The sequence below is a fragment of the Tupaia chinensis genome, unplaced genomic scaffold, assembly GCF_000334495.1.
Source record: "Tupaia chinensis unplaced genomic scaffold, TupChi_1.0 Scaffold000140_1, whole genome shotgun sequence".
NCBI classification, from domain to species: Eukaryota; Metazoa; Chordata; class Mammalia; order Scandentia; family Tupaiidae; genus Tupaia; species Tupaia belangeri.
In genome coordinates, this window is record NW_006159610.1 from 3,550,528 (window position 1) to 3,565,888 (window position 15,361).

At 46.2% G+C, this 15,361-nt stretch overlaps 1 protein-coding gene across 3 annotated transcripts in view; it reads right to left on the reverse strand.

Moving 5' to 3' along the window:
* The window catches only part of SLC13A4 (solute carrier family 13 member 4), a 46,968-nt gene that overhangs the window by 9,050 nt on the left and 22,557 nt on the right, over positions 1-15,361 (reverse strand). For 2 of the 3 annotated variants that reach the window (XM_027770498.1, XM_006145015.3), the window contains 11 exons: positions 14,996-15,132; positions 12,927-13,099; positions 12,483-12,537; positions 11,004-11,043; positions 9,426-9,506; positions 6,962-7,146; positions 5,526-5,645; positions 3,850-3,951; positions 1,708-1,809; positions 835-932; positions 484-608 (listed from right to left, as the gene is read on the reverse strand). In XM_027770498.1, coding sequence (XP_027626299.1) covers positions 484-608; positions 835-932; positions 1,708-1,809; positions 3,850-3,951; positions 5,526-5,645; positions 6,962-7,146; positions 9,426-9,506; positions 11,004-11,043; positions 12,483-12,537; positions 12,927-13,099; positions 14,996-15,132 — 1,218 coding nt within the window. The remainder of the gene's footprint in view (positions 1-483; positions 609-834; positions 933-1,707; positions 1,810-3,849; positions 3,952-5,525; positions 5,646-6,961; positions 7,147-9,425; positions 9,507-11,003; positions 11,044-12,482; positions 12,538-12,926; positions 13,100-14,995; positions 15,133-15,361) is intronic. The other variant, XM_006145016.3, reaches the window with a different exon arrangement.

Sequence of the window (15,361 nt, forward strand, 5' to 3'; positions counted from 1 at the left end):
AGGAAATTCCCCCCTTCCCCCCCCCCCCCGCCCCACCTCAAAGATCTCATCCCAAATCTTCCCAATCAGGAAGTCAAGAAACATTTATATAAATTTTAATGTAGATTTTCCAAAGGGACTCATGCACATGGACTAATTGAGGGACAACTGCCTGTGTATCAATTCACTGTGAATCACTGTGTACCACTGTCAGAATCCAGAAGGAGATGGCTGCATAATGGAATCAACCTCTTGCTGTGGCAGCATGGGCCCTGTAAGGGAGGTGTGACTGTCCATGTGTCCTGACTGTGGCACTGCTCATCTGTAGTTCTGTCTCCAGCAGTGCTAACTGTGCAGCTCAGAGCAGGAGAGGACATCCACCAGTGATCCAGTGAACATGTACCCCTTAGCTCCTTTGGCATTTCACTCCCAAGGTCCTGATGACTTGTTAGGTAAAGTGGCTATAAAAATATTTGACCCAGAACAAAGAAATTCCAGGGTTACCTTGCTACCAGAAGCCAGAGCATAGCCTCCTCCCACCAGAATGACGATCTCCCAGGGCATGGTCTTCTGGAAGTCCTTCCAAGTGATGATGGGCTCTGTCCTCAGACAGGGTTCCTGGTTGCCCCCTGGATTATGAGGAGAAAGAGATGTGGAACCAGATAAATCTCGATGGGCATAATTTGTGGAGATGGGGACTTGACTGATGAACTGCATGATTTAGGAGACTGCCCTGCTATTTGGGGGGAAGGTAATCTATCTGAAAGGCCTTGGTCAGGCTCTTTAGGCAAGTTCCGACTTGGGTATTCTTTGCCTTGTGCCAGCCCCCACTTCTTCTCCAAAACGTTCTCTCACCATCACTCTTTTTCCCAAAGCAGGGCTTCTTTGCTGGAATGAGGAAGAGGAGGAAGCCGAGGAAGACAGAGACTGTGGCATCAGTGCGGTAGCCTTTCCTAGCAAAGAGAGAAATTTGACTGGAGGAGGAGGAGTGTGGAGAATCTTTGGACTGACATATGGGACCTCAGGACAGCCTGCCTGATCGCGCGCCTCTTTATAGACCTAGTCTAGAGGTGACAGCAGCCTCATTCCTTTTTGCCAGCTGCTGGTATGCTATCCCACAGTGGATTTAATGGGCCATGGTTAATGTCTTGAGGCACCACCTGGCTAGGGTGGATGTCTTAATGTGAATTTATGGACCCATTACTTGGGGGTAGTCCCTAAAGAGGTGATCAGAAGTAGTTAGATAAAGGAGGGTAGGAAAAGATAAGATTGTTTCCCATGAGGGCCACACCACCAGGTGTGTCCCTTTCCAAATGAGAAGTTGGTGTAGGGAGAGCTTGTGGCTTTGCCTGTGGCCCTGGCCCTCAGGGAATATGCGGGTGGTAGAGGAACCTATGTGTACCTCTCCCAGGCCTCAGGTGCTCCTGGCCGCTCTTTTACAGTACATGTTTTACTTTATGGTTTTCTCCTTTCACTCTCATAGTAACCTATAAGATAACTGAGGTTCCAACTAAGGTCACACAGCTGGGAAGTGGCTGCACTTGGTCCCAACCCAGACTAGCTTTTCTTCTTGACTGCATACTGAGCTCCCCTAAAAAGAGCAGATTTCTCAGGGAACAATGCCTCCCGGCTTCCTGTCTTTCACTAAGAGTCTACGGGGACATCTACAGTTACTGTGTACAATTTGGGTGAGGAGGCTCTACTTAAGGAGGAAATGATATGACTTACTTTTCAAAGAAAGAATCCCAGCCAGGGACAAAGCCAGGCTCCCGGGTAAACCATAGCACGGTCATCAGGATGAAGAAAAATCCAGTCACCATTTCAGGGTAGCTATGAATAAAACAGAAAGACCCACTCCAGGGCCAGCCTATGGTCTGGTGGTTAAGGTGGCTGGATCCTACCCGACTGACCATGTGGTTCAAGTCCCAGGCCCAGCAGCTTGAGAAACATGCCAGGTGCATGTCTGCGTGTGCCCAAAATCCCCAAATGAGGGAGAGATGAAGGAAAAGGGCTGTGTGACTGTTCCTCAGTGTGACCATTCCTTGTGGGAGGCGCTTTCTCACTTTCCCTCTCTCTCTCTCTGTCTCTCTCCATCTTTATGTCTCTCTCCAGCAAGCACACACGCCCTCCTGGCAAATTTTAAAAGAAAAAAAGAAAAAGCAAGAGCTACTGCAGGACTAGAACATTTCTTCTGACTTTTTCACTTTGGTTCTGGAAGCTCATGTATTCATAGGTCCAGTCCCTGAGACATAAAACATAGTTCATCTTAGCTACTGAATGGCTGGCAGTGAAAAGGGAAGGGGACTGAGCAAAGCCAGAGGATATGATATTAAACCATGTTTACCGGAGACATTTAGGTGAGAAAAGAAAGAGAACACGGTACTATACAGCCTTCAAGGAGAATGGTGTAAACAGGGTACCCTCAGACGCTGTTGGGGGTGTGAGTAGAAATTAGTACAGCCGTTGAGGTCATTAAACAGTGTACAACAAGGAGCCATAAACTTAGTCATTCCTTTCTCTAGGGAAAAAACCCAGAAACATACATTTGAAACATTACCCATTATAAAATGGAAACAACCCATACATTCAATGATATTCCATGACCCTGCACACATTTTGGTACAACCATGTGTCGAAATGGAACACATCCATTAATTATCATGTTTCCACTGTTAATAACATGGGAAAATAATGACAATATAATGCCAAGTAAAAATAGGCAAAATATAAACCTATGTTTAGTATACACTGAACTTTACCAGGAATACATAAGATTTTGCACAGAAGAACATGGAAAGAAATACGATGAGTCTTCAAAAAGTTCATGAAAAATATGTGTTATGAAAAAGCTGTCCATGGATTTCAAAACTTCTTTGTACCAAGATAAGCTCTTACTTTAGTTTTACTTTTCCTTGAACTTTTGAAGTACCCAAATATATTTGTTAATGCTGGAATGTTAAGAATACAAGCCCATTTTAATGTTTCTCTTATACTTTATTTTTTTCTAAATACTCTATAGTGAATAAGTATTCCTTTTATAACCTTTAAAAAATGTTGTTTCTGAGTCAAACTGGTGTGGTTGAGGTGGCTGGATCCCACATAGCCAACTGTGTGATTTGAGTGCTGGGTCCAGTGGCTTAAGAAACTGGGTGCATGTGTGTGTGCCCAAAATCCTGAATAGAGGGAGAGGTGGAGGAGAAGGGACTGTGGTGGCATGACCATCCCTCATGAGGAGTGCTTTCTCACTTTCCTTATCTCTCTCCCTCTTTCTCTGTCACTATCTCTGGTGGGTCCACGTGCCCTCTGGCAAAAATATAAAATATAAATAAATGTAGTTTCTACCTGGATATTTTACTCAATGTTGTATATGCCACTTGCCATAAAAGTGGAATGCTGGGTTGCTGTGGCTGAGGGAGGGGTGGCTAGAGATTTCAGGGACTCTCTGTCTTCAGCCTATATTTGAAGCTGCCTTAGCTCTCAGTGTAGTACAGCGGCTCCTGGGCCCTTGCTGTGGTTTGTTTGAGCACTATGAAGAGCCCTGACTCAGGGGATTCAGCATGTTGCAAGAGTAGGCTGTGCTGTCTTTCCGTCTCCTTTCTGAGCTGTCCCCATCCCTACCCGCGACAGTCCATCCTCATACCATGGCTATGCCTCAGACTCTGAGTACGGCAAAAGGGAAGGGTGGCCGCCTGAAATCCAGGCCAGCTGGGCGTTAGCAGTAAATAGCATCTTCTCAGTGCCTGGATTCCTAGTTGTGGAAAATTCTCCCAGCATCAGGGGTTGTCAAGAACAAGGCTACTTTTGTGCTCACTTTACCTGCTGAGTTTTCTCTTCTGGAGAGGAGAGGAGAATGGCAGATTTTTTTTTTACCTAATATCTCCCAGCTTTTCATATTCCTCTTGGATCCTCTTCTCTGACAATTCTTCCCTTTTGGTCTTCTTCTTCTTGCTCAGAGAGCAGGTCTCTCTAAAACTGAGAGGGGAGAGTGAGCAAGTGAATAAAGAAAACATGCTCTGAGGCCCAGAGGAGATCAAATATAATGAGTATTAAACCACTTGCTTCTGTGATCACTTTTCTCCTCTTACACACTCTGTCCCACTGTCCCCAACCCATCCCTGCAACCTCTTTTTTCCTTTTTGATTTTATTTATTTTATTTATTTATTTATTTATTTTGGAGAGGTTTTCACTATAGGGCACGTGCGCTCGCCAGACAGACAGAGAGAGACATAGAGACAGAAAGCGAGAAATCTCCCCCCAGGGCGGATGGTCATGCTGTAATCCCTTCTCCTCCATTCTCCTCTCGGGATCTTGGGCACGCACGCACATGCGCCCAGCGTGAGTTTTAAGCCACCGGGTCTAGGACACGAACCGTGGTCAACTATGTGGGAGTCCAGCGACATAGCCATTACACTAACTGCAGGTCCCTCCTTTTTGATTTTAGAAACAGGGTCTCACTATGTGACTTAGATTGGTCTCTAACTCATAATCTTCCTGCCACAGCACCTGGCTGATTCATACAACTTTTTATCTGTCAAGTTACCTAGACAGCACCTGTCTCCCATTCTAGTCCCTTGCATTCTCCTTGGGGCATGCTCTGAGACTGCTTGATACCATCAGCCTTCACCCCTAGTCTTTGGGTCTGTCTATCTGGGTCCATCTCTAGCATGACAGTGTGAAGTTATGTCTTAGGGACTTGTGCAGAGTTTTCTGCAGAGTTGTGTTCATGTACTTATCTGTACATGAGTAAAAGAATCAGTGTGAGGTAGTATATGTGTCTACAAGTCTGTTTGTTTCACATATACTTGGGTGTGTGTGTGTGTGTGTGTGTGTGTGGTGTGGTGTGTATCCTAGAGGAAAGACTTGTCTGGGGTAAAAGTGAGTGTTGGTTTTATGTTAAAATACCAGAGATGGAGAGGTATATAACCATCATGCTTTGACCACAGTCTCTGAATAAAAATAAAAGTCAGTTAGTTCAGAGAATGTTCCTTGACCAGTGGAATTGGTTGAGTTCCATGGACTAATAGCAAACCATCATGGGTATCTTCCATTTATGTGCTTGAAACTGATCAAATTTAGAGTAGACTAACAGCTATGAAGAACAGCCTTACTAGACAAGTTACTGTGAGAAACTGTAAGAGAAATGTCTAACTAGTTACCTTGAAGGATATGACTGTATTCCATACAAACTAAGACAAATTCTCTTCATAGGCATAGTTCTCAGAATAGTTGGGATTACTCTTTGTGCTTTGAGAGCAATGAATCCACGTTAACGTTTTCTAGTTAGACTTTTTATAAATCTGACATGCCCTCTAACATTAAGTTGGAATTAATAACATTTCACTGTAGAGCTGAGCATGAGGCATGGAGTTCACGGGTGGGTAGAGTACAAAGAACAGACAGCAACTGTCTTCCATTCTAGTCCCCTGCATTCTCCTCGGGACATGCTGAGACTGCTTGATACTGCTCCCTGGTGTCATTCCTAACACTCCTCCCACCAGGGGTGTGTGCCATGCATGGGCTGGGATGGTAGGGCCCTGGGACTCACTTGCAGCCCAGGAACAGCCAATGCATCCAGAACCAGCTGACCACCAGCATGATGAGCGATATGGGGAAGCTGAAGAGGAACCAGGTGCCAAAGTTCACCACCTCTGCGGCTGGGTACTGGCTGGAGGGTAAAGACCAGGTTAGTGGTTAGAAACGCAGCATTTCTGTATGTTGGGTGATAAGCCAAATGCTTTAAAAATTATTTTTTATAAGCTTTTTGCCATAGGACACATGTGTTCATCAGAGAAAGTAAGAGAGATAGTGAGAGGAAAATTGTGAAATCACCCCTGGGGGAATGGCCATGCCACAATCCCTTCTCCTCCATTCTCCTCCCAGAATTTTGGGCACGCACGCACACATGCCTGGCATAATTTTCAAGTTGCCAGGTGCGGAACTCAAACTCCATATAGGAGTCCAGTGCCTTGACCACCATGCCACCTGTTGGTCCAGCCAAGTGCTTTTTAGGGAGCCAGAGCTAAGGGGTAGAGATAATGATAATAATACATGGGGACTTCAAAAAATTTGTGGAAAAATGGACTTAAAAAAACATTGCCAGAGGGTGTGCACTCACCAAAGAGAGACAGAGGGAGAGAAAGAAAGTTCCCCCCATGGGGCATGGTCATGCCACCGTCTCTTCTCCATCTCCCTATCCTATTTAGGCATGTATACCCACACATGCCTAAAGTATTTTTCAAGCTCCTAGGGCCAAGATTTGAACTGCACTGTCAGTTACGTGATATCTGGCTTCCTTAAGTACTAGGCCACAAGGCCAGCCCAAAAAATGAAATTAAAGTATAAGTTTATTTGGGGCAAAATTATTTTGAAATCTATACATTATTTTTTCACAATATACATTTTCCATGAACTTCTTGAAGACCTCCCTTTTGTGTGTGTGTGTGTACATATACAAATTAGTACAATAACAGTTTAACAATTAATTTGTAGGTATTTTGAAACAGAATGAACTTTGGGGGTGGCCTGTTCACCAATGCCAAGATCACCTCACTACTGTAAAATTCTTTCAGGGCTTCTCACGACCCTTCGAATGAAGCCAAGTCCCTTCGTGAGCCTCGCCAAGGCCTTTGTGATCTGTCCATCCACCTCCCTGACTCTTTTTGCCCTCTGCCATTTTCAGAGCCCTCCTATACACTGTCTCCTTTGTCTGGGAAATCTCCTTTCTTTTCATTTCCTGCGGCCCATCCGTCAGGCTTTCACTTCATCTTTGTCTCTTTGGGGAGACTCTTCCTCCCTCCAGAAGAATGTGCGATGAGCTCTCCCCACAGGGCTTTTCCTGTTGCACTTAACTGTCATGAACTGATTTTTCCCTCTCAGTACAGAACCTACTCTAGTTTATTTCGTTTTCTGTTCTCTCCCTAGCACGTTTCTGGCCCATCACAGGCGGTTAGTAAGTATTTGTTGACCCAGTGGATTACTTACTTGTTGAAGTGCTCCAGGAAAATGAGGCTGGTGGAGGTCCCGATGATGGTGGTCAGGCCGCCGATGGTCGCAGCGTAAGATATGCTCAGCGAGAGGCACTTGCAGATCATTTGGTCGTGCTGGGACTTGTACTTTCGGTTCAGCTCCTGGTTCCTGGGACTGGTGGGCAGGACTAATGGTTTTTCCTACCACAGAAAAAATCAGTGAGTCTCTGCAGCCTGGCTTGGGCTGTCTGACACGAAGCCTGAGTGACATGGAGGCACCAGGGCACAGTGGAAAGGCTTTGAGCTTGAACGTCAGAAAGACAAGTCCCAATTTCTACCAATGACCAACTGGGGCATGCCTCTGAGCTACAGTTTCTTCCTCTGAAAAATGTGGAAAACTAGATTTTGTCTCAGATTGTCATGAGGAATAAGTGAAGTCGTGTGTGTAAAGCATTTAGAACACTTCCTAGCATTCGATGAATGGTAAGCTACTGTCATTCTTGTTGCTATTAATGTTGTTATTCGCATGGATAGTGTGGTTCGTTTTCACTTGACTCCAGTAAAACTGGTTGATGTCCACTCTGTTTGAATAAGGAACAGAAGATGGTTATTCTGTGTGGAGTTAGAATGACAGTCCTGATGTGGAGATAGCTAAAGTAAAGCTCAGGTTACAGAAAAAAGCCTAGCTTTCATTGGGAAGAGGGCTGAAATATATTATTATCTCCTCCCTCCCTAACTCTTTTCTCTTTATTTCCTATGGATTTTCCTACCTACTTTTTCCTTCCCTCTTGTGTATAAGTCTCAGTCTTTTCAAGGTCCTCTTAGACCCTGCGTGGTCCAGATGACAGCTTGTCAGGGTCAAAGACATTTGCTGACTTCTTGTCTCAAGTATGAACTAAAGAAGCAAGTGTCCCTGCCCCCTCTAGGCCTGGCTGCCCTCCTTAATTCTTTATGAGACCAGAAGAGGTGTGGCATAAAGGTGAACAAGTCAGGTCACAAGAAAACCAATGGGGTAAGGCCACCATGCCACATTTCTCAAAGTCCCATCTGCCCGGAGGGCCAAAGTAAGGTGGAACCTTTCCAAACTTCTCTGAAAGATCCATGTTCGGAGCTGGAAAAGAACTCACATATACTCTGGGGCCAGTGGTTTTCCTTGATCCTTTCTTTCAATAAAATTTTACATTGAACCTCAAAATATAAAACAAACGGAACATTTAATTGTCATCTATTCTGTAACTGAAAGAATACTAGGGAGTCCGTTGTGTGTGGTCAGAGAGACTTGGATTTGAATCAGGATGCTCCCTTCATTCACCCTCTGGCGTAGGGTGCATGATTTCATTTCTCTGCCTCATTTGCAAATATAGAATTTGAACTTGCCACCTCATTGACCCAAGACTAGAGAGAACCACTTAGCACAGTGCTTGGTACAAAATAAGCATTTAATAAATGGTGCTGGTTATTTATGATAATGATGATGGATGTTGAGACTGTTTTGATGAATGCAGACATTTCAAAGCATAGTGACAGCTTTGATTTTATATCAGTCCTAAGATGCATTTGACCTCTGTGTTTTATTTCAGTGGGATAATAACAGAATTATTCTTATTCATACAGAAAAATAGTAGATTTACAATTTCAGGATACTCAAAACATCTGCAGTGTCCCGGAAGCACTTTTTGAAGAATAATGTGAGCACCTCCGATCTAGGCCAACCTCTGTTTTTATAGTTGACGGAACGGAGCTCAGGTGGTGGGAAATCTTGTCAAAGTCAAGTGAGCTAGGTGTTTTTCTTCCATGATACATACAGGCCAGAAACATGGTTAAACAGTGCCTGGTCCCGGGGGTAGCATATGGCATAGTGATTATGTTGCTGGAAGCCACTGGCTGATGGCATAGTGATTATGTTGCTGGAAGCCACTGCCTGACCAATGGTTTGAGTGTCAGACCTGGTGGCTTGAAAATCATGCATATGTTTGCGTGCCCAAGATCCCAGGAGAATGGAGGAGAAGGAATTGCAGCATGGCCATTCCCCTGGGGGCAGGTTTCTTTCTTTCCCACTCATGTCTCCATCTCTCTTTCTGGCAAGTGCACATACCCTATAGCAAAAACCTCTTAAAAGAAAAAAGTGACTGCTTTGAACCAACAGATGGCATGGAGGTTAAGGCGCTGGATCCCACATGGCCAGCTGCATGGTTCAAGTCCTGGATCCAGGAGGCTTGAAAATCATGCTGGGCATGTGTGGTGTGTGTATGCATGCCCAAAATCCCAAGAGGAGAATAGAAGAGAAGAAATTGCACCAGAGCCATTCCCCCTGGGGAGTAATTTCTCTCTCTTTCTGTCTCTCTAGTGAGTGAATGCACCCTATAGCAAAAACTAGGGGAAAAAAAGTGCTTGCTCACAGCTCGCTTGCCTGACACCCTCACAACTTCAAGGCTCAGGCATTTGTGGAGGGAACAGGGTCAGAGTGGCCATGGCTTTACCTGGGGCAGGTGTTGCTTCTTGCCCTGGTGTTGGTTTGCTGTTTTGATGGGGGTGGTGATCGTGGGCATTCCATTCATGTTCTGCTGGGACAAAGGCCATCACACTATTAGGAAGATGCAGAGAACCAGGTGCCTTGAGAAATACCATGAAATCATTCCGGGGCCACCCCACACTGGCACCGTGGGAATCAGAGACCTAGAGCCAAGTGAATGTGTCCTGGAGTGCACTCAGGTAGGCTGCCTCTGCTGTCACAGCTTCCTGCCAGCCTGGTGTCGGACACCCTGTTTGAAGAGGCTTTTAAAACATGGCAGAATATGGATCTGTGTTTTTAGGAGAGCAAGATTTTCGGAGACTTCATTAGCTAATAAAGAGCCTTTTTTATTATTATTTTTTTAAAAATCACTACAGGGCGGTATCAGCAGATGTTGTAATGGTTACATTGCTGGATTCCCATGTAGTCAACTATGGTTTGGGTCCCAGACCTGGCAGCTTAAACCTCATGCCAGGCACTTTTGCATGCATGCCCAAGATCCCGAGAGGAGAATGGAGGAGAAGGGATTGCAGCATGGCCATCCCCTGAGAGGGTGATTTCTCACTTTCTGTCTCTCTGTCTTTCTGTTTCTCTGGAAAGTGCTTGCACCCAATAGCAAAAATCTCTCAAAGAGAAAACAAGTTTGCTATAGGGCACATGCGCTTGCCAGAGCGAAAGAGAAAGAAAAAGTGAGAAATAATCCTCCAGAGGGATGGCCATGCAGCAATCCCTTCTCCTCAATTCTCTTCTTGAGATTTTGGGTATACACATGTGCCTGGCAAGTTTTTCAAGTCGCTGGGTCCAGGACTTGAACTGCATCATTGGCCATGTGGGATCCAGCCGCCTTAACTTCCATGCCACCTGATGGTCCATTATTATTATTTTTAAAATTTTTGATTTATTTATTGTTATTATTATAATCTGCTATGCTATGTGGTCATGTGAGAGAAAGAAAGTGAGAAAGCAAGCCACCAGGTCTGAGACTCAAACCATGCTCAACCATGTGAGAGTTCAGCACCTTAACCATCACTCCAACTGCCGGTCCTATTATTTTTTTTTTTTAACACAAAGAAAATGGAATAAAATCTCACCATAACAAAGTCCATGGTTTTATTGGAGTTTTACATGTCTCATCAAGAGCTGTAAAGCCAGCTTTAGGGGGTCGGGGTGAGTTTGAGTAGCAGTGTGTAGGTAAACTTTGCTTTCCCTTGTAAATGTGTCCCTGTTAATAAGATTTTTAAAATAGAATCCTCACTGGAAAAAATCCTCAGGTTGTATCTGAGGCTCTTAGAAATCTGGATGGCTGAATCTTGTAAATCATGAAAAGAGGTTAACCTGTATTTATGTGACCAAACCTAGTATTTGGGGCTGGGGTTTGGGACTGCTAAGGCCCTTGCCAACTAGCTCTTCTTATAGCCAAGCCTGTGCAAGCGCCTGTCCACCCTTCATCTGTGGAGGCTGCCACGCTCTGGGACAAGCTGTCAGGCATTGCTGGCCCTGAGTTATCCTAAGGAACTTTCAAAGCAAAGGAAAGCCAAAGTCTTACCTTGTCATGCATCAGAGAAGTGAAGTCTGCAGTTGACCTGCTGGAACAAGGCAGAGGACACAGGGAAGAATCACAGTGGACCAGACTTCATGAAGGGGGTTCTCCCCAACACCACAGGTTTGGTGTCAGGGACTTAAGCTCTCTGAACTCCAATGTTACTAGCCTACAAAGACCAACTTCATCCTGGTCTTCTTCCCTTTCTGAGATGCTAAAAGATCTGTGGAGACAGGAGCCTGCTTGCTCCTAGGGCAGGGTTAGCCCATTCCTGTTGGGACCACACTAACCCTCCAATAATAGTGGACATGGAATGCTTGGTTGGTACAAGTACCGTGCCCAGCACTTAAACCTGGACTTTAACCCTCGCAACATGGTTAATCGTCATAACAAGACTGCGGTCTGGGCACACTGCCTTCATTCACACCATTAGTACTGTGTCCCTCTCACACCTGCTGGCCCCCCAACTTTGCCCTGAGGACAGAGAAAGATGAGAACTTAACTGTCAGTATTATTGACAAATGTGGGATGTTCATCATGGAATGTTTTAAAGGCCACATTTTGAAGTAGAATCTCCAAAAGAAATCAGGTTGATGAAGCTTCTCGCCACCATCACATGGCCCTCTCACCAGCTATTCCCTAGTTCTCTACCAGTCCCCTAATTGTTCTTTGCCATATCTAACATGATCAAACTTAGTAAGACCATATTCAGTATCGAAAATATTCTGTGGTTCTCCAAGAACCTTCAGTGACAACTATTATATGTTAATTCATGAATAGAATAAACATTAGTTTCCCAAGAAGGACATCGATTTAGGTGAAATTCCACTTGGTAAATGTATGGACAGTTCATCCATCCATGCAGATTCAGTGCAGTCTTTGTTTCCTCTGCATCTCTGCACTACCCTGTGGTTAAAGGAATCTTCCTTAAGATTTTGGCAAGTGGCTCCCAGGTAAGGAGAAGACATGGGGCAGGGTGAGGGGGTGACATGGAAAGATGATGAGCTTGCCATACATGTAAAGAGCTGTTTATGGGTTAAGAACCCATCTTTTCTAACCTCTCCAATGAGCTCTGCTATGGTTTATATGTTCCCCCAAAATTCATGTCTTGACATTTGGTTGTGATGGGGTTAAGAGAGTAAAAACTGAGTCAGACTACGGTATTGAAAAGTGAGGCCTTTAGGAAGAGATTAGGATGAAGGTCATCAGGGTGGGGCCCCGGCGATTGACTCCTGGTGGGTTTATAAGGAGAGGGAGTGAGGCAGAGATGACACAGAAGCTCCATTCTTGCCTCATGGTGTGATGTCTCAGAACTCTGTAAGACCCCCACCAGTTGTGACCCCTGGACCTTGGACCTACCTTCAAACTGGAAACTAAATATAGCTCTATATTTGCAATAGAGTTTCAGGCATTTTCTGTAATTAATAACAGAAGGGAATAGGACAGCCTTTGAGAGCTCTCTGGGAGAAGGACGGTCCTACTCACTCTTCATTGACAAAGATGAGTTCCAGAGAAGGCTGGCTGTTGTTGACATCCAGGCCTATAGCAGCAAAGCAAAGTAGGGAATGAGATGTGGAGGCTGGAGCTGACCCTGTGGTCAGAGCCTAGTTCAGGGACTCAGGGATAGGGCTGGAGATGTGGTGGAGGATGGTATCCCTTCCCTCTGCCTGTGGACACAGGCCCCAGGGCTTTGCAGTAACCCTTGAACACCGGGGGCAAGGAGCAGTGGGCGATGCAGGAGGAAGCAAGCTGCGAATCAGGATAAGGGAAGCTTCAGGTTACGAGGGCTGGTATGGGACAGAGGGGAAAGGGAAGAGAAAGGAGATGAGAGCAGGGACATGGGGTAGATGCCAGGTTGGGAAGTAATTGAAAAGGTTGGCAAGAGGAGGAGGTAGGAGGAGCAAAAGGAAGGATTTTAGCAAACTGTACTGATGGGCTCGGCCTCTTCGGAGCTGGCATTGGCCGCCATGAGCTGCTCCTCCTCAGCACTGACCAGCTCCTGCAGCACGGCTTCCACGATGGGCATCACCATGGCGGTGGTGGACGTGTTGGAGAGCCACATGGACAGCAGTGTTGTGCAGCACATGAAGCAGAGCAGCAGCCTGCAGGGCAGGGGAGGGCAGGGCAGAGCAGGGCTTCCACAGCGTGTCCACCTCCTGGGACCTCTTACCAACCCAGTGGTGTGGGCCTAGAGAACCACGGCTGCATTCACCCAGAAAATTGGGTCTTTACATCCTACAGGGTGACATTCAGCTCTGCACCCCCGGTACTTGGCAGAGTAAGCAGTACATCAATATTTGTTGAATGAATGAATTGCACTTCATGGGCCAGTGGCCTTAGCCAGGAAAAAGCCCGTACTTAAGCAAAAAAATAGCTTTGGTAGTGAGGTCACACTGCTTGCTCTTCTCCCTCTGAGAAGACAGCAGTTGGAGCTCAGTTATGATGCATGGTTTCTGGTCTAAGCGAATTTGTTCTGCCCTTGCAGCCAGCAGTTCTGTGCGTGCCGTTACATTCCCTGCTTTGCAGCCAGTCACTGTAGCTATTAGGGACCACAAAGAGATGCATGTTCGGAGCACACGGTTCTGCCCATTGCTCGTTCCTGCCAGCATGCTGGAACTGCAGTCCTACAGCATGTTGGCATGCACTTTGCCAGTTGGTATCTGGCAGTCTCATCGCTTGGAGGAAAACACTAAGATAACCCAGAAGTTCTTTCTCTCCGCCTGAAAACGTGCAACCTGTGCCTATGCAGACCCGGTTCTAGTTTCTGTAAGAAAAGCCAACGTAAAGAGTACCATGCTTATTGTATTAGGTGGATTCACTGACTGCGCAATGTGGGGACAGTATATTTATCACGTGGGTTGTCCAGGTGGGGCCCAGTCCTGATGGTTTTTGTCTAGGCTGACAGCGACATGAGCTTTCCGGCCCTGCTTAGCACAGGCAGCACCACGGGGAATGGAGACTTGCTGGGGGAAGAGGTAATAGGGAAGCATGAAAACGCACATGGAGAAAAGTTCTAGAAGACAGGAGACAGGTCTGAAAGGGCCTAGAGCTCCAACATGCTATGAGGAGCTGCCATTGTGTGCCTAGGTTGAGTGTGGGCACAAGACCATTACTGGGCAAGGTGGATGCATTGAGCTGCTGTTAGCAGGCCCACTTGACCATCTGGGAGACAGGGACATGCTTTGAAGCGTGACCTCCACTCAGCTAAATGGGTGAAGTTTGAAAACGAACACAATATTATTTATACTCTACTTGCTTAATTTATATGAAGTGTAGCAAGAAAGTTGTAATCTGTGGGGTTGTCGAAAGAGCCATGATGTATTTTTTCTGTTTTTCTATGTGAAATGCGTCATGACTTTTCTGACAACACAATGGAAGATAAAAACCACATCCCAAAGGGAAAATAAGGTCAGGGGAACAGAGAGAGCAGCAGTGGGGCGAACCTAAAACTGTCAACCCTGACATTCCGGCACATTCCCTGAGGGTGGGACTCTCCTGCCTGGCCTCCTGACAGCAGAAGGGAAGGAGGAAGCAGCTGAGGGTGTGTGTGGCCAGATGCAACATGTCTAACTGAGTCTGTGATCCGAACGGATGACAAACACCCAGGGTGGCTGGGAGGAAACATCCATGTCTTCGTCATTGTCAAAGAAGACACCCACTCCCTCGTCCAGCCCGTTGTCTAATGCAGAGAAATGGCTGGGAAATAATTTCAGTTGGTCCAACTTGTTTTGCATGATGAACCTCTTAAGTGTTGTAACCAGCTGCCTGGCAGTCTAGGTTTCAGGTAAATTCTTTAGATTGGGATGACACTGACCCTAGGCCATAGATACAAATCTCTATGCCGTGGTCACAGGCCCTCTCACTGGACAGGGAGGTGGCAGTCCTATAGCCCTGATGTTTTCTACCCCATTAGTGGAAAACGGGCTGGAGCCCGCGTCCTCCTGTGACACTGGGAGCTGGAGGGATGCACGACTGCCCGCACCCCACGTGTGACTTACATGCCCGGCTTGGCTCCGGCCATGAGGACCATGCGCAGAGCGATGCGCTTGTGCAGGTTCCACTTCTCCACGGCCGCAGCCACGCAGATGACCCCCACGAGCAGCAGCGTGGTGTTCTTGAAGTATTCAGCTGCCACCTGTAAGGAGGCCAACCTAGGTCAGCCGCCCTCCCTGGACCCAGAGGCCCTTGGGAGAATGGGCTCAATAGAACTCATTCTCAACCCGGATCACCAGATGGCGTAAAGATTATGTCTGTGGACTCCCACATTGTCCACCATGGTTCTAGTCCCAGACCTGGTGGCTTAAACTCTCGTTGGGCATGTGTGTGTGTGTGTGTGTGTCCAAAGTCCCAAGAGGAGAATGGAG